The following is a 21,484-nucleotide window of genomic DNA, read 5'->3' as shown; positions in this document are numbered from 1 at the left end:
TAGTGTAATGGTGTGTTTTTGCTCCCATGCCTCCATGTTTGTTTGACAGCTGAAAGACGGAGGGATCAGGGAGACAAGGCTGTCCTCTCTTCTCCTCCCCTGTCGTTCACCTTTCACAACATATTCACCCCTCCATCCCCCTCTTTCCCTCCCTCCTCTCATCCCCCTCTCTCCCTCGTTTCATCCCCCTCTTTCCCTCCCTCCTCTCATCCCCCTCCCTCCTCTCCATCCCCCTCTTTCCCTCCCTCCTCTCATTCCCCTTCCTCCCTCCTCTCCATCCCCCTCTTTCCCTCCCTCCTCTCATTCCCCTTCCTCCCTCATCTCCATCCCCCTTTTTCCCTCCCTCCTCTCATCCCCCTCCCTCCTCTCCATCCCCCTCTTTCCCTCCCTCCTCTCATCTCACTCCCTCCTCTCCATCCCCCTCTTTCCCTCCCTCCTCTCATGCCCCTCTCTCCCTCGTTTCATCCCGCTCTTTCCCTCCCTCCTCTCATCTCCCTCCCTCCTCTCATCTCCCTCCTCTCCATCCCCCTCCCTCCATCCCCCTCCCTCCTCTCCATCCCCCTCTTTCCCTCCCTCCTCTCATCTCCCTCCCTCCTCTCCAACCCCCTCCCTCCTCTCCATCCCCCTCCCTCCTCTCAACCCCCCCTCTTTCCCTCCCTCTTCATTCATCTCTGTCCTCTCTCTTTTCACCACTTATGTATAGCATACACCCTTCTTTTTTCTCTATCCTCCTGTCCTCCTATTCCCTCTCTGTCTCCCATCTCTCCGATCTGCCCCCCTTCACTAATGAGAGAGAGAGAGGAGGATGACACTCGTTTTCAGATGACGAATGACTGCTGTTCTAGAATCAACAGGCAGATATGCGTGCAGAGACGTTTAGGGACTAATAGCTTTTTTCCCTCTAAAGAAAGTCCAATTAACATTTAGGTGTGTGTGTGTGTGCGTGTGTGTGTGTGTGTGCGTGTGTGTGTGTGTGTCTCCTGTAATGAGAGACACGGTGTGGTTCTGGTAGAGTGGGTCGACGGTACAGACACAGCCTTTCGCGCTGCGCCGATCTTCCCCTCGTTCAGAAAGACAGAGATTGCTAAAACATCGCCTCGTCTCTTGCTGCTCCGCTTTAATGACATCCATACTTCCAAATTCAGCTTCCACTTTCATTTTCTTAGTTTGTTTGTTGACACATTACAACACTTTGCGTTATGCTTGTTTTTTTGTTTTTTTGTGAAAGAGTCAAACCCTGATTGTGTCTTTAGTAACAGAGCAGACAGGTGAATAACAACGTCTGTCGTAAACAGAAACAACAGAAGGAAGGAAATGGGATGAAACGTTATTGTGCAGGGTAAGGGTGTGTGTGTGTGTGTGTGTGTGTGTGTGTGTGTGTGTGTGTGTGTGTGTGTGTGTGTGTGTGTGTGTGTGTGTGTGTGGGGGGGGGGGTTAGATGTGCTCCCCTCAGGTCTCTGAGCGCTGTGCTGTTGTTGCCCTCCAGGCTTGTTAGCCTGAGACCTCAGACTGTGTTTCCTGTTTAATAAATATTAAAGAACCTTGTTCCTTACACGTCCACCTGCTGTTCATCACCACACATCTTTTATTCATAAATACCACACACACACACACACACACACACACACACACACACACACACACACCAGGCTACACACACACACACACACACACACCAGGCTACACACACCCACACAAATCCAAATGAGTGTGTAACCAGTTCTGTAGTCTGCATATGATTAAGGCTGTGTTCTCTCCCACCGCTCAGCAGGGTAGGATGGTAACATGGCTTCATTATTAATGAAGTGGGAGGGTGTGTTCAGCATTCATGAGATGAACAGTGGAAATGCCTCGACACCCAGAAAAAAACACAGCATCTATGGGGGGGGGGGGCAGGAGTTTGGGAGGAAAGAGAGAATGGGAGTGCAGAGTGGGACCTCATTTACTCAGTGCTGTTTTTTTGTAGGATAAATTCCTATCTACTCTCTGGGAGAGTGATTTTTTTATTTCAATCATCAACAATGTTTTTAATGTTTTTCGTTCATGATTTTCATTTGGCCCAGGGAGGATGAATTGAGGACATGATTGGAAGCTGTAACATCTTGTAAATAGCCAGGACTGATTAGGTTAAAGACAAACACACACGCACGCACGCACGCACGCACACACACACACACACACACACGCACACGCACGCGCACACACACGCACACACACAGGCACTCAGAGAAGACAGATGGGGACTTACTGACTCAGCTAAGCTATAAAATGGCTGAATAGGAAATAGGGTATTTAAGACGTTTTGTCTTTATGAGTTTGACCTCAATAGTCCTGTAATTGATTTTTACCAGTTCTAATTCAATTTGATTTGATTTTACCAGGCCCTGATGTTTCTTCCAGAAACCTGGCAGTGTGGAGATCATTGTGTTCAGTGATTTAAAACCAAATGTGTCTTTTTCTACATCTGGCATTTAGATGTAGTAGCTCACTGTCTTCCATTGACTTCCACTGTCTTCCATTGACTTCCACTGACTTCCACTGTCTTCCATTGACTTCCACTGACTTCCATTGACTTCCACTGACTTCCACTGTCTTCCATTGACTTCCACTGTCTTCCATTGACTGCCACTGTCTTCCATTGACTTCCACTGACTTCCACTGTCTTCCACTGACTTCCACTGACTTCCACTGTCTTCCATTGACTTCCACTGACTTCCACTGACTTTCACTGTCTTCCATTGACTTCCACTGTCTTCCATTGACTTCCACTGACTTCCACTGTCTTCCACTGTCTTCCATTGACTTCCACTGTCTTCCATTGACTTCCACTGTCTTCCATTGACTTCTACTGTCTTCCATTGACTTCCATTGACTTCCACTGTCTTCCATTGACTTCCACTGTCTTCCATTGACTTCTATTGTCTCCCATTGACTTCCACTGTCTTCCATTGACTTCCACTGTCTTCCATGGACTTCCACTGTCTTCCATGGACTTCCACTGTCTTCCATGGACTTCCACTGTCTTCCATTGACTTCTACTGTCTTCCGTTGACTTCCATTGACTTCCACTGTCTTCCACTGTCTTCCATTGACTTCCATTGACTTCTATTGTCTTCCATTGACTTCCACTGTCTTCCATTGACTTTTATTGTCTTCCATTGACTTCCAATGTTTTCCATTGACTTCCACTGACTTCCATTGTCTTCCATTGACTTCCACTGTCTTCCATTGTCTTCCATTGACTTCCACTGACTTCCATTGTCTTCCATTGACTTCCACTGTCTTCCATTGACTTCCACTGTCTTCCATTGACTGCCACTGTCTTCCATTGACTTCCACTGACTTCTACTGTCTTCCGTTGACTTCCATTGACTTCCACTGTCTTCCACTGACTTCCACTGTCTTCCATTGACTTCCATTGACTTCTATTGTCTTCCATTGACTTCCACTGTCTTCCATTGACTTTTATTGTCTTCCATTGACTTCCAATGTTTTCCATTGACTTCCATTGTCTTCCATTGACTTCCACTGTCTTCCATTGACTTCCATTGTCTTCCATTGACTTCCACTGACTTCCACTGTCTTCCACTGACTTCCACTGTCTTCCATTGACTTCCATTGACTTCTATTGTCTTCCATTGACTTCCACTGTCTTCCATTGACTTCCAATGTTTTCCATTGACTTCTATTGTCTTCCATTGACTTCCATTGACTTCCACTGTCTTCCATTGACTTCTATTGTCTTCCATTGTCTTATATCACATCTCTTTCTTGGAGAGTTGGCTCAGTTGACTCTCCTGTTCAACTAGAGAGGTTAGCATGGAATGTAAGAAGTGAGTTTTAAATTAAAGAAAGCATACAATTATGTATGTGTAGGCTACATAGAGTGCAAAGAGAAAAAGAGCCTGGACTTTTGACTTACTGTGCTGTATTGGGACTTAGTGAATATCTTAACCTTGTGGTAAAACACCTAAAAAAATACCTGTTTGATTTGTAACCCCAGGAAGGATCTGATGTTGATGTACATAAGGGGATTCCTATAGTTCTCACCTTGTGGACTATATTTTAGAGCAAACCATGTCTGTCCGTCCAATATGCCATCATCACACAAGGCACTCCTCCAAAAACCCATTTCTACACCTTGTGAACGATATTTCAGAGCGAACCTTAAAAAGTACAAATGTCTAACAAGTCAGCAAAGCATTCCCATTATCCCATCTCATCTTTCATATCTGTTAGATCCTCTCCCTATCTGGATGAACAAATATATTTTTGCTGTGTGGTACGCCATTCTCAGGCACGTAACGTACAGTGCAAAGACAGTACAAAGAATTGAAATGTAATCAAACCTTCGTGGCTCAGTAAGTCTTTTTTGCTATGGTCAAAATAAAGTCACTGAATGTTGTAGGGTTTCTTTGCAAAACCATCGTTTTCAACTTAGTGTCTCTGTTTGAGTGAGACATGCACACTGTTTTAATCTACTGTAAAAAAAAAATGATCCATCTGTCTGAAAGGTCACCTTCATATTGATGAAAGACTAGTTATCTCTCCTCTGCACGGTTAGTTTTAATGCTCTTTGTCTCTCTCTCTCTCTCTCTCTCTCTCTCTCTCTCTCTCTCTCTCCATATATATATATATTATATATATAATATATATATATAATATAATATATATATATATAATCTGTCTCTCTCTGTGTCTGTCTATATATATATTTCTCTCTCTCTCTGTCTGTCTGTCTCTCTCTCTCTCTCTATATATATATATATATATATGTGTGTCTCTCTCTGTCTCTGTCTGTCTCTGTCTGTCTGTCTCTACATATATCTCTGTCTCTCTCTGTCTCTGTCTGTCTATCTCTCTATATATATATCTGTCTCTGTCTGTCTGTCTCTATATATGTCTCTCTCTGTCTCTGTCTGTCTGTCTGTCTCTATATATGTCTCTCTCTGTCTCTGTCTGTCTGTCTCTATATATGTCTCTCTCTGTCTCTCTCTGTCTGTCTCTGTCTGTCTGTCTATATATATATCTATGTCTCTCTCTGTCTCTGTCTGTCTCTGTCTCTAAATATATATCTCTCTCTCTCTCAGGGCTACTGCTACACATCGCGGACAGATCATCTTCAAGGATGCACTCGCCCAGCAGCTGTGTGAGCAGGGAGGTGAGCAGCAGCACACACACACACACACACACACACACACACACACACACACACACACACACACACACACACACACACACACACACACACACACACACACACACACACACACTCACACTCACACTCACACACGCACACACACACGCACACATATATATACAGTGCCTTCTGAAAGAATTTAGACCCCTTGACTTTTTTCCCTTTTTTTACGTTACAGCCTTAAGTCTAAAATGGATTAAATCGTTTTTTACCCCTCTTCAATCTACACACATTACCCCATAATGACAAAACAAAAACAGGTTTTTAGACAATTTTGCTAATTTATAAAAATATATAAAATTAAATATCATATTTCCATAAGTATTCAGACCCTTTAATCAGTACTTTGTTGAAGCACCTTTGGCAGCGATTACAGCCTCAAGTCTTCTTGGGTATATTTGGGGAGTTTCTCCCATTCTTCTCTGCAGATCCTCTCCAGCTTGGATGGGGATGGGGAGCGTCGCTGCACAGCTATTTTCAGGTCTCTCCAGAGATATTCGATCGGGTTCAAGTCCGGGCTCTGCCTGGGCCACTCAAGGACATTCAGAGACTTGTCACTCAACGACATTCAGAGACTTGTCATTCCTGGCTCCTGTCTTGGCTGTGTGCTTAGGGTTGTTGTCCTGATGGAAGGTGAACCTTCGCCCCAGTCTGAGGTCCTGAGCGCTCTGCAGCAGGTTTTCATCAAGGATCTCTCTGTCCTTAGCTCTGCTCATCTTTCCCTCGATCCTGACTAGTCTCCCAGTCCCTGCTGCTGAAAAACATCCCCACAGCATGATCCTGCAACCACCATTCTTCACCGTAGGGATGGTGCCAGGTTTCCTCCAGACGTGACACTTGGCATTCAGACCAAAGGATCTTGTTTCTCATGGTCTAGATGGTTTAGCCATGGGAAAAGACACCACCCTTCCCGCTAGCCATGATTGGCTGAGATAATGAGTGGGCTGGACATGCCAAGAAATGAGTTTGGATTGGTCTGCCATGTAGCACTCTTCTGTCTATAACATGAGCTGGTCAGTATGTGTAGGTAATCCTTTCTAACAGGGCTTTTTAAAAAGATATCACCTAGTAGAACTGCATAAGTGTTGCTCTCCACTTTCTGAAGGACTGAGAGTATGATAGCTAAGGAGATGGAGAAAAATCTGGCTTTTGATTGCAAATATCTTGACAGAGTCGAAAAGAGAACACACAGATTGGCTGTTGTATAAAACACCTGTCTCTAGATTACATCTTCAAACTAAGGGCAACCATGGCATTTGTGACTGAGACGGAGAAGTGTCCATCCATGTATATGGGTAAGATAGTCTAGCTGGCAAAATATTCAGAAATTACACAATTCAAATTTTGTCAAAGTTGTTTTCATTTCAAGTTAAACTGTACTGTTAGCTAGCTAGCTAATGTTACATGTATGATCTGTGTAGTAATATTATTCATATCTCAGAGACATTTGCATTGCTAGTTATAGCATAATGTTAGCTAGCTAGCTAACATTGAACCTGGTTGGTTAGCTACCTGCATATTCATGCAGGGTAGTAACGTTATGAGTTGGGATTATGGTTCATTGTTTAGCTAGCTACATGTCTAAATAAGACTTCACTATGCAAATAATAATTTCAATAGAATGTTCATGATGTCACTGCGACAGCTGTCGATAGACATAGCTGGTAAATTTGCTCTGGCTATCTACTCTGTGTGCCAGAGTGCAGAATAACTGACCAATTTACAAACACTCAACAACCGTTGAATATGGCCGGTGTCAGTAAACATTGGCAAAAAAGCGTGATTAAATTGTTGCCAGCAGCACAGTCACCAACGCTCTGGATAACATGAAAACAGCCTAACCAGCTCTGCTAGGGAGAGTACAATGTTCAGAGTGAGGTGTTCTCTCATTTGTGTCCGGAAGTAGCTGACAAGCTAACATTAGCCAGTTAAGTTAGCTTGGGTGCTTGACTTCCTTTAAAAAAATATATTTTACCTTTATTTAACTAGGCAAGTCAGTTAAGAACAATTTCCTATTTACAATGACAGCCTAGGAACAGTGGGTTAACTGTCTTGTTCAGGGGCAGGAACAACAGATTTTGACCTTGTCAGCTCGGGGATTCGATCTTGCAACCTTTCTGTTACTAGTCTAACACTCTAACCACTAGGCTACCTGTCGCCCCTCCACTCTAACCACTAGGCTACCTGCCACCACTTTATGAGGCCAGAACGCTCGGATCAACCCTACTCCTCGGCCAGAGCGTCCAGTGTGCGCTCTGAAAGCAAAACTCTCTGAATTTAGAGTGCTCTCTACTCTGGCACTCCAGATTAAATTTACGACACACCCGTAGTTTAAGCCAGCTTTAGGTCTTGAAATCTTTGGTTGTTTAGTACATGGCCTCACATGTGAATCCTTAAAGAGATGGGTGGGGCTAAAGCTTTAGAGGGTGTGAACGATGCTGAATGAGTGTAGACAAAGAAGAGCTCTCCAGTAGGTGTACCAAAACATTCAAGGGCCATTTTCTCAGAAGTGAGGTTACAAGTTTATCTACTTTCAAAGCATAATTACTTTCCCATTGTTCCTCAACTGTAGTGTATGATATACCATTTTCTAGCTCGGAGTCTCTACTTTTATCCCACGTAAAAAACACTATTTCAAATTTTGCTACATAAGACCGAATCGAGCCGGTTGGTCACATATATAGACAGGTGTGTGCCTTTCCAAATCATGTCCAATCAATTGAATTTACCACAGGTGGACTCCAATCAAGTTGTAGAAAAACATCAAGGATAGAAACAGGATGTACCTGAGCTCAATTTCAAGTCTCATGGCAAAGGGTCTGAATACTAATGTAAAGAAGGTATGAGTGCACAAAACATCAGGGGGAAAAAGCAAGTTTTACATCAGCAGATGTCACAAAGTGCTGTACAGAAACCCAGCCTAAAACCCCAAACAGCAAGCAATGAAGATGATAGTGAACAGAGAGATCTACAATTAGTATACCAAACCTTAAGAAAACCTTCCTAATATTGAGTTGCACCCCCTTTTGCCCTTAGAACAGCCTCAGTTAGTCTGGGTATGGACTGTGGTGTTGAAAGCATTCCACAAGGATGCTGGCCCATGTTGACCCCAATGCTTCCCACAATTGTGTCAAGTTTTCTGGATGTCCTTTGAGTAGTGGAACATTCTTGATGCACACGGGAAACTATTAATGGCACATATACACAATCCATGTCTCAATTGTCTCAAAGCTTAAAAATCCTTCTTTAACCCCTGTCTCCTCCCATTCATCTAAACTGATTGAATTTGATTAAACAGGTGACATCAATAAGGGATCATAGCTTTCACCTGGATTCACCTGGTCATTCTATGTCATGGAAATAGTTGTGTACCTTCAGTGTATATATAGGGTTAAGGTGGATGGACGACATGTAGCAGAGTACATCACAGATGGTGTTTCAGTACGACAGCTAGAGATGTTTGGGTGTCCTCTATTGCCAGCTTAATTTCAGCTTATGCTAAACTCAGCTATTTCTCTGAGATGTACAGTTTGTGACCAGTACTCCTCATCATAGCAGTTCCTCATCATAACATACTGACAGCGCTTTCCCTTCATGCAGTCTGAGTAGCTGTAATTACTTGTTTACAAGGAAGCAGACTCTTCCTTATTCAGCTACTCCTCTAACAGATCACTTCTGACACACACACTTCCTGAGAGAGGTTTGCAATCATAGGAAAATTAAGTGGGTTCTTGGAGAAGCAGGCTAACACTGCGTGAAAACAGTTATTCACCAAGCCATTAGTGTTAGGCTACTACAACTCTTAGAATAAAAAGATCCAGAAGGGTTCTTCGGCTGTCCCCATAGCAGCACCCATTTTGGTTCCAGATAGAACCCTTTTTGGTTCCAGGTAGAACCCTTTTTGGTTCCAGGTAGAACCCTTTTTGGTTCCAGGTAGAACCAAAAAGGGTTCTAGAGAGCAGTGTTAGGCCAGAAGTACCATGGCTAGTGCCAGTGTTTTCATTGAGACAGTTCACAGTAGAAGAGACCCAGACTACTCAGCTGGATGGACCTTTCCTACATCCCTTGAGCCCTCATTCCTCATGACTGGATGAAGGATGCTGGCGTTGCAGAGCATTACAGAGCAGAGCCTCTCCAGTAAAGAGCATATGAGAGAGACCTTTTTTTTTAAACTTTGTGTCTTTCTTTAATAATACATCCTCATTTCATGAAATATCCACTGCACATTCACCTTGCCCTCTACCCCACGATACAAAACAACACCACATATCACAATAACCAAAAACCTCACCACTTCCACAACCGTATTCATAAAACACCTGAATCACAGTTTCACTCATGACACAGAAAGGACACCCCTGTCTGACTCCCGGGTCGGCCCGCGCCAATCAGCTGTTGTTAGTCCTGTTTGTTGTGCCAGGACTTTCTGAGTTTTCCACCCCTCCTCCCCCAGCAGCCACAGGTCACCCAGCCTTAGTAAAATCACTGCCATCAGTCGCCTCTTCAGGATGGCCGACTGAACCAATCTCAAAAGGATGGCTGGGTTGTGGAAGATGGGCTCCTCCCACAGCCCAGGCTCCACACCCCCTTCTCGTGTGGGCCTTAATAACAGCTGCCTCAGCACCGAAAAGAGCTAAAGTCAGAGAGAACTGCTGTACTCAGTCTCTCCAGTCGCGTGAGGAACAGCTGCCGGGTCCAACCCTAAACCGCCAGCTCTCCTCAGCAGCGCCCATGCTGGTTCCCTCCAGCCGACATCAGTATGGTACAGCAGTCTCTGCACCGCCTTTAGTCAGAAAGCAGCCATCCTGCTGTCCAGTTCCACCAGGCCCTCTCCTCCTTCGTGTACGGACAGCCAGTGATTGCCAGACCAGAAAAAAATCCAACAGTTTGCATTGCAGGTCTGCGAGTAAACAGGAAGTGGGCTTGAGGATAGCCAGTTTATGCCACAGGGAAGATGCCGCCAGGTTGTTGATTATCAGCACCCTCCCTCTATATGACACTTGGGACAGGAGCCACCTCCACCTGGCCAGTCTTGATACCACAGCCTGTCACAGCCCCTCCCAGTTCTTCCTGACCCACCTCTCCGAGCCCAGATACACCCCCAAAATGTTAAGCCCTTCACCGCCCCACTGCAAACCCCTTGGAAGCAGAGGGTGGGCCCTATCCCTCCATGCCCCACATAACAGAGCTTTGCTCTTTCCCCAGTTCACCTTAGCTGACGGAGCTTCCTCGTATACCTTCAGACTAGTCTCTAGTGCCTACATATCCTGTCCATCCCTGACCATCACAGAAACGTAATCTGCATGCGCCAACACTGCTATGCCTGTCAACACACCAATGCCTGTCCAGCACACTCCCTGCAGTCTCCTGCGTAGGAGGCCCATAAAAGGCTCAATGGCTAGTGTATATATCTGCCTCGATAGAGGGCATCTTTGTCTAATGCTCCGTCTCACCCAGACTGGCCTACTGAGCCCCCCTCCCACCTTGACCATACATGACACCCCAGTATACAACATCTTCACACAGGCCAAAAATCTTTCCCCAAACTGAATCACATTAAACAGATACTCATGGTCCACTCTATCAAAAGCCTTCTCTTGATCTAAAGAGACCAGTCCAAAGTTCACATTAGAAACAAGTCCAACATATCCCTGATTAAGAATAAGTTGTCCGTGATTGAGCATCCCGGTACACAATATGTCTGGTCCTTGTGCACTATAGAGTCCAGATGGGACTTCAGTCTGTTAGAGAGGACCTTGGCAAATATTTTGTAGTCTGCACAGAGCAAAGCCACAGGCCTCCAGTTCTTAAGTTCACACAAGTCCCCTTTTTTGGGCAGGAGAGTCAGAACCACCCAACGTCAGCTCATTGGCAACTCTCCTTCCCCGACTCACTCACGCAACATGCAAAAGAAGTCCAGTCCAATTATTCCCCAGAATTTTTTATAAAAACTCCACTGGTAGTCCATCGACCCCCAGTGTATGTCCGGGAGACATCTGGGTTACGGCCTCTGCCAGTTCATGGGACAACAGGGGAATGTCCATTTCATCCCTTTGTGCCAGAGAGAGCTTAGGGAGTCCTGCGAACAAGACCTGAGCACACACAGGATCACACCTTTCTGCCCTATACAACTCAGTATAAAACTCCACAGTCTCCCCCACCACAGAGGTCACCCACTCATCTGACAACTGCAGACAATGCATAACCTTGGCTTCACTGCTCTGTCTTTCCAAACCAAAGACGAAGGAGCTGGGAGCGTCCATCTGCTTGAGCATGGAGAACCTAGCTCTTACAAGTGCTCCCTTTGCTTTAACCTGGAAAAAACTGCCCAGGTCCCTACGTAATTCAGCTAAATTAGCCTGGAGGCCTACATTGCCTTGCCCCACCAGCTCTACCTCCACTTCACTTATACTACACTCAAGTTCCCCCAAAACTCTTCTAGCCTCTGAGGATGAGAGAGCTGTATACTGTTCACAGAAAAGCCGAATTTGGACTTTTCCCACAACCCACCATTGACTCAGAGACTCATACTCCTGTCTTCGTTGCCCCCACCTTCCCCAAAAAGTCTAGAAACCAGAGCCAGAATTGACATATTGCACGAGTTTTACATTAAACTTTCAATAGGATGTGTGCCGAGGCTCTGGTGAAATAGACAGCCGAGCCATGGTTATGTGGGGATCTGAAAAAGCCACCAGTAGAATAGTAGCTCCCAACAGCCTATTGCTCTGATTCCTGGACATGTAAAACCGATCAAGTCGGGCTACACTCACCCTAGTCCCAAAGACCTTCACCCATGTTTTAGGATGTCTAGTTCTCCAAACATCCACTAGGTCAAACTCCTTAATGATGTCCCTTAACACCCCAAATTAGCCCGAATGAGGCCATTTCTGTCTTTTGTAAAATCCATTGTACAGTTCAAGTCCCCGCTGACCACCAGCTTCTCCTCAGGCGCTACCTGTGAGAGTTCCTGTCTAAGAAACCCAAACAGACGCCCCCTCTCTCTCCTTGTGTTAGGTGCATACACATTAATAAGGACAAACCCCTGTTGTTAATTTCTGCTTTTCATTCAAGCAATCTATCCCTACACACCTCCTTTGAGGAGCACATTTTTACGGCCAGACCAAAAAGGACTGCCACCCCTGCAATAACATTTGTTCCATGGCTCAGCACACTTGCCCCTTTCCACCAGAGCCCCCAATCGAATGCATTCACCACATCACTATGCGCCTCCTGCAGAACATATTCACCCAACAGACTCCTCTTTCCCACATCTCTGGCGCCATTTATATTAAGAGAGCCTACCCGAAGAGTCTCCATAAGTAGTGAACATAAAAGCCAGCAAAGAAAGAGACCAATAGCAAACCTCAAAAAGCCCCATTGCCAGAAAAAAAACGATCCATCTAAACAGTGTCTGAAAGTAGACCTTTACCCTTAGGTTGTGACCTTCTTCCTCAACCTAAAACGTTTCCTGGGTGAGAGGACACCATGCCTCTCATTTTTGTTTTTGCTCATTGTTATTCAGAAACATGAACACTTTCTGCCGGAACGAAACAACATGCTTAACGGCATCTGCCTGAAAACTTGCCGACAGTACACGAAAACCGCTAGCAAACTTACCAAAAATTACTCAGCACTTTCCGGATTGGATCATCCGTAATAAACGGAGACAGATTCGCAACTACCACCCTAGTTGAAGGAGTCGAAAGAGGAGAAATCAGCACCAACACATCCCTTACCAATATTCCACTAGCAATCAGCCTACCCACCAAATGTACTATTTTCATGAACACAACCACAGCTTTGTTCATTCTGGATAAAGAATGATTAAAGATTAAATTCAGCTCCTACCTGTTCGCCGACTGTGAGCAGAACCTCCTCCATCTTAACTCCATTCTAAGGAACACACCTGAATCCATGTCGTATCGACAGCATCTCCTCCATCTTAACTCCATTCTAAGGAACACACCTGAATCCATGCCGTATCGACAGCGTCTCCTCCATCTTAACTCCATTCTAAGGAACACACCTGAATCCATGCCGTAACGACAGCATCTCCTCCATCTTAACTCCATTCTAAGGAACACCCCTGAATCCATGTCGTATCGACAGCATCTCCTCCATCTTAACTCCATTCTAAGGAACACACCTGAATCCATGCCGTATCGACAGCGTCTCCTCCATCTTAACTCCATTCTAAGGAACACACCTGAATCCATGCCGTATCGACAGCATCTCCTCCATCTTAACTCCATTCTAAGGAACACACCTGAATCCATGCCGTAACGACAGCGTCTCCTCCACGCTAGGCTGCGAAGCCATCGCGAGTACCACACAGTTCAAAACCCAGGAAACTAAAACGCTGTCTTCTTCCTCCTTAACTTAAAAATAAAACAGTGGGTACCGTTAAACTAACAGTGCGTTAAGAAAATAAGGAAGGACAGAGCGCTCCACACGGCCTCTCAACTACAAAACACTCCAAGCATGCACTGAGAGAGAGAGAGAGAGAGAGAGAGAGAGAGAGAGAGATGTGTGAAGGTTGCACATTGTAGGTGAATTAGAGAGAGAGAGAGAGAGAGAGAGAGATGTGTGAAGGTTGCACATTGTAGGTGAATTAGAGAGAGAGAGAGAGAGAGAGAGAGAGAGATGTGTGAAGGTTGCACATTGTAGGTGAATTGGAGACAGTCTTTAGGAGAGAGAGAGAGAGAGAGAGAGAGAGAGAGAGAGAGAGAGTTAGTTAACAGCAGGCTCTTACTGGTCTGAGGCCAAACCACACAGCTAACAACACTGGACACTTTATGGAACACAAAGTCTTCAGTATCTCACTAACACAGACATTGTAATCCTACAAGAAATATGGTATAGAGGAGATGGACACACTGGTTGCCCTCTAGGTTACAGAGAGCTGGTAGTCCCATCCACCAAATTACCAGGAGTAAAACAGGGAAGAGACTCGGGGGGGGACATGTACTAGTCTGTGGCGACCTAAATGCCAGAACTGGACAAGAACCCGACACCTTCAGCACACAGGGGAACAAACACCTGCCTGGAGGTGACAGTATTCCCTCTCCCATATGCACCCCCCCCCCAAGGCACAACTACGACAACATAACCAACAAAACAGGTCACAACTCCTACAGCTCTGTTGCATGCTGGGTATGTACATAGTCAATGGTAGGCTTCGAGGGGACTCCTATGGTAGGTACACCTAAAGCTCATCTCTTGGCAGTAGTACTGCAGACTACTTTATCACTGACCTCAACCCAGTCTCTCTTAGAGTGTTCACAGTCAGTCCACTGACACCCCTATCAGATCACAGCAAAATCACAGTCTACTTGAACAGAGCAATACTCAATCATGATGATTCAAAGCCAAAGGAACTGAATAATATTAAGAAATGCTATAGATGGAAGGAAAGTAGTGTGGAAACCTACCAAAAAACAATTAGGCAACAACAAATTCAATCCCTTCTAGACAACTTCCTGGACAAAATGTTCGAGGGGACACATACAGCTCATCTCTTGGCAGTAGTACTGTAGACTGCTTTATCACTGACCTCAAACCTGAGTCTCTCAGAGCATTCACATTCAACCCACTGACACCTCTGTCAGATCACAGCAAAATCACAGTATGCTTGAACAGAGCAATACTCAATCATGAGGAATCAAATCCAAAGGAATTGAATAATGTTAAGAAATGCTATTGATGGAAGGAAAATAGTTTGGAAACCTACCAAAAAACAATTAGGCAACAACAAACTTCCTGTAAAAACTTACTGGACACAATTTACTGGAACAAATTCCCGGACAAAATGTTTCACTATAAAAGTGAAAGTGTAAACTTGGTTGTAGAAAACCTAAACAGTATATTTGACCTCTCAGCTTCCCTACCAAATAAAAAAAATCAAGCAGAATACCTAAGAAAATAAACAACAATAACAAATGGTTTGATGAAGAATGTAAAAACTAAGAAAACAAATTGAGAAACCTGTCCAACCAAAAATATAGAGACCCAGAAAACCTGAGCCTATTCCGTCATTATGGTGAATCATTAAAACTATACAGTAAGACAGACAGACAGACAGACAGACAGACAGACAGACAGACAGACAGACAGACAGACAGACAGACAGACAGACAGACAGACAGACAGACAGACAGACAGACAGACAGACAGACAGACAGACAGACAGACAGACAGACAGACAGACAGACAGAAAGAGAAAGAGAAAGAGAGAGAGACAGACAGATAAAGAGAAAGAGAGAGAGACAGACAGATAAAGAGAAAGAGAGAGAGAGAGATAGAAAGAAAGAAAGAAAGAAAGAAAGAAAGAAAGAAAGAAAGAAAGAAAGAAAGAAAGAAAGAAAGAAAGAAAGAAAGAAAGAAAGAAAGAAAGAAAGAAAGAAAGAAAGAAAGAGAGGAAGAAAGAAAGGAGAAAGGTAGTGGATAAGTGCATTAGTATAATTCACCTGGTTTAATTAGAGCCATGCAGATATCAGACACCCAGCCAAGCAGTCAGCCACCTCATTTACAGAGAGAAATACAAACCCTCCAACCCAAAAAGGCCTGTGGTGTTGATGGTATCCTAAATGAAATGATAAAATATACAGACCACAAATTCCAATTGGCTATACTTAAACTCTTTAACATCATCTATGGTGAATCACTAAAACTATACAGAAATACACTACGGAAAAAAGAAGGAACAGAACATCAGAAAACAGCTCAATGTGATTGAAGAATCCATAGAATCTAACCACTTCTGGGAAAATTGGAAAACACTAAACAAACAACAACACGAAGAGTTATCTATCTAAAACAGAGATGTATGGGTAAACCACTTCTCCAATCTTTTTGGTCTTATAACAAAGAACAAACAGCAATAACATATACATGATCAAATACAAATCTTACAATAAACTATTAAAGACTACCAAAACCCACTGGATTCTCCAATTACATTGAATGAACTACAGGATGAAATACAAACCCTCCAACCCAAAAAGGCCTGTGGTGTTGATGGTATCCTAAATATACAGACCATACAATTCCAATTGGCTAAACTTAAACTCTAACATCATCCTTTGCTCTGGCATCTTCCCCAATATTTGGAACAAAGGACTGATCACCCCAATCCACAAAAGTGGAGACAAATTTGACCCCAAAACAACAGTGGGATATGCATCAACAGCAACCTTGGGAAAATCCTCTGCATTATTACCAACAGCAGACTCGTACATTTCCTCATTGAAAATAATGTACTGAGCAAATGTTAAATTGGCTTTTTACCAAATTATTGTGCGACAGACCACATATTCAACCTGCACACCCTAATTTACAAACAAACAAACCAAAACAAAGGCAAAGTTTTCTCATGCTTTGTTAATGTCAAAAAAGCTTGTGACTCAATTTGGCATGAGGGTCTGCTATAGAAATTGATGGAAAATGATGTTGGGGGAAAAACATACGACATTATGAAATCCATGTACACAAACAACAAGTGTGCGGTTAAAATTGGCAAAAACACACATTTCTTTCCACGGGGCCGTGGGGTGAGACAGGGATGCAGCTTAAGCCCCACTCTTCAACATATATATCAACGAATTGGCGATGGCACTAGAACAGTCTGCAGTACCCGGCCTCACCTTACTAGAATCTGAAGTCAAATGTCTACTGTTTGCTGATGATCTGGTGCTTCTGTCCCCAACCAAGGAGGGCCTACAGGAGCACCTAGATATTCTGCACAGATTCTGTCAGACCTGGGTCCTGACAGTAAATCTCAAAAAGACCAAAATAATGGTGTTCCAAAAAAGGTCCAGTTGCCAGGACCACAAATACAAATTACATCTAGACACCGCTGCCCTACAGTATAAAAAACGATACATACCTCGGCCTAAACATCAGTGCCACAGGTAACTTCCACAAAGCTGTGAATGATCTGAGAGACAAGGAATATAAAATTCGACACACCAATTAGGATCTGGCTAAAAAATACTTGAATCAGTTATAGAACCCATTGCCCTCTGTGGTTGTGAGGCCTGGGGTCAGCTCACCAACCAGGAATTCACAAAATGGGACATACACCAAAATTGAGACTGCATGCAGAAATCTACAAAAATGTCCTCCGTGTACAACGTAAAACACCAAATAATGCCGATAAGCACTATTTATCAAAATCCATAAAAGAGACGTTAAAGTCTACAACCACCTAAAATGAAGCGATTCCCAAACCTTTCATAACAAAGCCATCCCCTACAGAGAGATGAACCTGGAGAAGAGTCCCCAAAGCAATCTGGTCCTGGGGCTCTGTTCACAAACACAAACAGACCCCACAGAGCCCCAGGAGCAACACAATTAGACCAAACCAAATCATGAGAAAACAAAAAGGTAATTACTTGACACATTGGAAAGAATTAACAAAAAAACTGAGCAAACTAGAATGCTATTTGGCCCTAAACAGAGAGTACACAGTGGCAGAATACCTGACCACTGTGACTGACCCAAACTTAAGGAAAGCTAATTATGTACAGACTCAGTGATCATAGCCTTGCTATTGAGAAAGGCCACCGTAGGCAGACCTGGCTCTCAAGAGAAGACAGGCTATGTGCACACTGCCCACAAAATGAGGTGGAAACTGAGCTGCACTTCCTAACCTCCTGCCAAATGTATGATCATATTTGAGTCACATATTTCCCTCAGATTACACAGACAAACAAAGAATTCAAAAACAAACCCAATTTTGATCAACTCCCATATCTACTGGGTGAAATACCACAGTGTGCCATCACAGCAGAAAGATATGTGACCTATTGCCACAAGAAAAGGTCAACCAGTGAAGAACAAACACCATTGTAAATACAACCCATATTTATGTTTATTTATTTTCCGTTTTGTCTTTAACTATCTGTACATAATATGATCCATTCACTGTTTATTTCACTTTTGATAATTTTCTATTTCACTTGCTTTGGCAATGTTAACATATGTTTCCCATGCCAATAAAGCCCCTTGAATTGAATTGAGTGAGAGAGAGCGAGTGAGTGAGAGAGAGAGAGAGAGAGCGAGTGAGAGAGAGAGAGAGCGAGTGAGAGAGAGAGCGAGTGAGAGAGAGAGAGAGAGAGAGCGAGTGAGAGAGAGAGAGAGAGCGAGTGAGAGAGAGAGAGAGAGAGAGCGAGAGAGCGAGTGAGAGAGAGAGCGAGTGCGAGTTTGAGAGAGAGAGCGAGTGAGAGAGCATCAGAGAGAGAGCGAGAGTGAGCAAGAGACAGACAGACAGACAGACAGACAGACAGACAGACAGACAGACAGACAGACAGACAGACAGACAGACAGACAGACAGACAGACAGACAGACAGACAGACAGACAGACAGACAGACAGACAGACAGACAGACAGACAGACAGACAGACAGACAGACAGACAGACAGACAGACAGACAGACAGACAGACAGACAGACAGACAGACAGACAGACAGACAGACAGACAGACACTTAGAGAGAGTGTGTGTGAGAGAGAGAGAGAGAGAGAGAGAGAGAGAGAGAGAGAGAGATCTCTTTGCCCCATCACCTTCTCAACATCAACCCTACTGACACAGTTCCAGAGTCGTCTCCCATCCAAAACCAGACGTCTGTTTGGCAAAACACCCATTTAGGTCTTCCATTTCCACCTCCAGCATTACTGACAGACAGACACAGAGAAACACAAACAGACACAGGAGCCATGCAACCTACTGCCAACCTCCAGCATTACACTCACAGACAGAAAGAGGAGCCAGTAGCTGGAGGGCAGGGCTGGCTGGGGAACACAGATTTAGACGTTACAACTTACACATCACTGAAGAGTGAGTATGAGTGTAGCGAAGCAGAGGGAGAGAGAGAAAGAGAGAGCGATGAAGAGAGAGAAAGAGTTGGCGAAAGAGAAAAGACAGAAAGAGAGAAGGAAAGAGAGGAATAGAGAAAGAGGAATAAGAAGGAAAGTGAAGCGAGAGAGATAAGGAGAGAAAGGAGAGCAAGAGGAAGATAAAGAATTAAAGACAGTGAGATGGAGGTAAGAGAAATGAGAGATAGACTAAAGGGGTTGAGAATGAGATGAGAAAGAGAACAGAAGTGACAGAGAGAGGAGGAGAGGAAAAGAGAGGAAGGAAGAAAGTGGAGGACAGCACAGTAGTAAATTTCCGGTGTCGGTAATGAGAGCTCATGTCTCTCCGGTGAAGGAGGGATGGAGGGAGAGAGGGAGGGATAGAGGGTGTTAATGAGAAAGTTGAAGGTCGTAAATTGTGGGTGATGACGGCTGCAGGGAAGACATCAAACGGCGTTAAAAAATAAGGGAAGGAGAAAAAGGAGGGAGGGAGAGGCAGATGAGGATGAGTGCGGGCAGCTGACCTCGTTACAGGCCAATTCCTAAACAGCCAATAGTATCTCTCTAACTCTCTTTCTCTCTCTCTCTCTCTCTCTCTCTCTCTCTCTCTCTCTGTTATATGGTGGTGAAAAACTGTCAGGATGAAATCTGAATTACAAATTAGGCGGGAATATGCCAGGGGCAAAAGAGGAGGAGAGAAGAATCAAAGGAGAAGGAGATGGAGGAAGAGAGGGGAAAGAGGAGGAGTGGGAGAGATGGAGAGAGGTGAAAATGAAAAGAGAGAGGAAAATCAAAGGAGAAGGAGATGGAGGAAGAGAGGGGAAAGAGGAGGAGAGGGAGAGATGGAGAGAGGTGAAAATGAAAAGAGAGAGAGAGGAGAGAAAGCTGGTTGGATGAATGGATGATAGATAGGAGAATGGAAAGAAAGAGAGATGTAGTTGAAAAAGTTGTGGTCTCTGTGGTAAGGCAAAGATGGACATTACTCCATTTTGTTCCACTGTGGTACACACTGGAAGCCATGTTCTCAAACTACACAACTAATCCGTCTCTCTCAGTCCCTGGTTCTCCTGCCAAACCCTAAACCAGAAGCTTCGGAAGACACACAGGACTTATTGACGGAATACCCGAAGCACTTCAACGCCGCAAAACAGAGAGAATTATTATATTTCAATTGACCTGACATAAGGGCAAAATTTGAGGAAACAAGTGGGTGTATGAAGTACAAAAAATAAACAGACAGATGGAGATGAAGAGAGAAGAGAGCTGGTTGGATGGAAAACGAAAAGAGAAAGAGAGATACAGGGAGGGGGATTTGGAGAAGGATTTGGTCCATGGTCCTTCGTCAGAAGTAGTTTGGTTAAGCTGCCATCCAGTTGTAGTCAGTGTGAGTGAGAAACTGAAGAATCCTTTCTCTAAGTACTATATCAAACTGTCCCAATACTAGCCCTGAGAGTGACATGTAGAGTACTATATCAATCTGTCCCAATACTAGCCCTGAGAGTGACATGGAGAGTCCAAACTGTACCGAGCAAAGTTTCCGTCCTCAAATGGAGGATTAGTATTCAAGCAGGCATTTAAAGATACCAGAAGGGCTCAAGCCACTTCAGAACTTCATGCGCTAAGACTCAGCTTTGAGGAGCGGGAGAAATTAAAGCTATCTAAAGCAGGGTTATGATCCACAGAGAAGAGATGGAGGGAGGGAGGGAGGGGAGTGAGCAGAAGAGAGAGAAGGAGAGGGAGGGAGAGAGGGGAGAAGGAGAGGGAGGGAGATAAGAGAAAGAGAGGACCGAATAGTAAATCTAGAAGGGTAGAAGAAGAGAGGAGAAGAAGAGAGAAGAGAAGAGAGAGGAGAGGAAGAGAGGAGAAGAAGGAAGAGGAAAGGAGAGAGGAGAGGAAAAGAGGAGAAGAAGAAAGAGGAAAGGAGAGAGGAGAAGAAGAGAGAGGAGAAGAGAGGAGCAGAAGAGAGAGGAATGAAGAGAGGAGAAGAAGACAGAAGAAGAAAGAGGAAATGAGAGAGAGGGAGTGTTACATTTGTTGACTTCCTGAATACCCTACATTTTGTGCCTCTACTGGTTCCTTGATTAATTCATTGACTAAGTGAATATCTGGTGTAGACAGGTATTTGTTTTGTCGTTTCTATTCCCGTCGATAACAGAAAAGCAGATGATGATGATTCTGGTACACCGTAGAGCCATCATGCAGCTCAGGCAGAAGCTGAGGAGGGGCAGGGAAAGTGTTGCACGTGAGGGATGATTGGAAGAGGATTTGTCTGTATGGCATGGTGGGTGTTTGGACTCTCCTCCTCCAGCGTCCACTCCTCTCCTCTCTCTCTCTCTCCATCACTCCTCTTCTCTCTCTCCATCACTCCCCTCTTCTCTCTCTCTCCATCACTCCTCTCCTCTCTCTCTCTCCATCACTCCTCTCCTCATCA

The 21,484-nt window shown here is 44.3% G+C and overlaps 1 protein-coding gene across 1 annotated transcript in view; it reads left to right on the top strand.

Moving 5' to 3' along the window:
• Positions 1 to 21,484, top strand: part of LOC106561737 (reelin) — a 308,794-nt gene that overhangs the window by 169,364 nt on the left and 117,946 nt on the right. The window contains exon 4 of the mRNA XM_082957441.1: positions 5,091 to 5,161. Coding sequence (XP_082813567.1) covers positions 5,091 to 5,161 — 71 coding nt within the window. The remainder of the gene's footprint in view (positions 1 to 5,090; positions 5,162 to 21,484) is intronic.

This window comes from Salmo salar, chromosome 10, assembly GCF_965601325.2.
Source record: "Salmo salar chromosome 10, fSalSal1, whole genome shotgun sequence".
Lineage (NCBI taxonomy): Eukaryota > Metazoa > Chordata > Actinopteri > Salmoniformes > Salmonidae > Salmo > Salmo salar.
The sequence above is the reverse complement of the archived record's forward strand: the minus strand, read 5'-3'. Positions and strand labels throughout refer to the sequence as shown.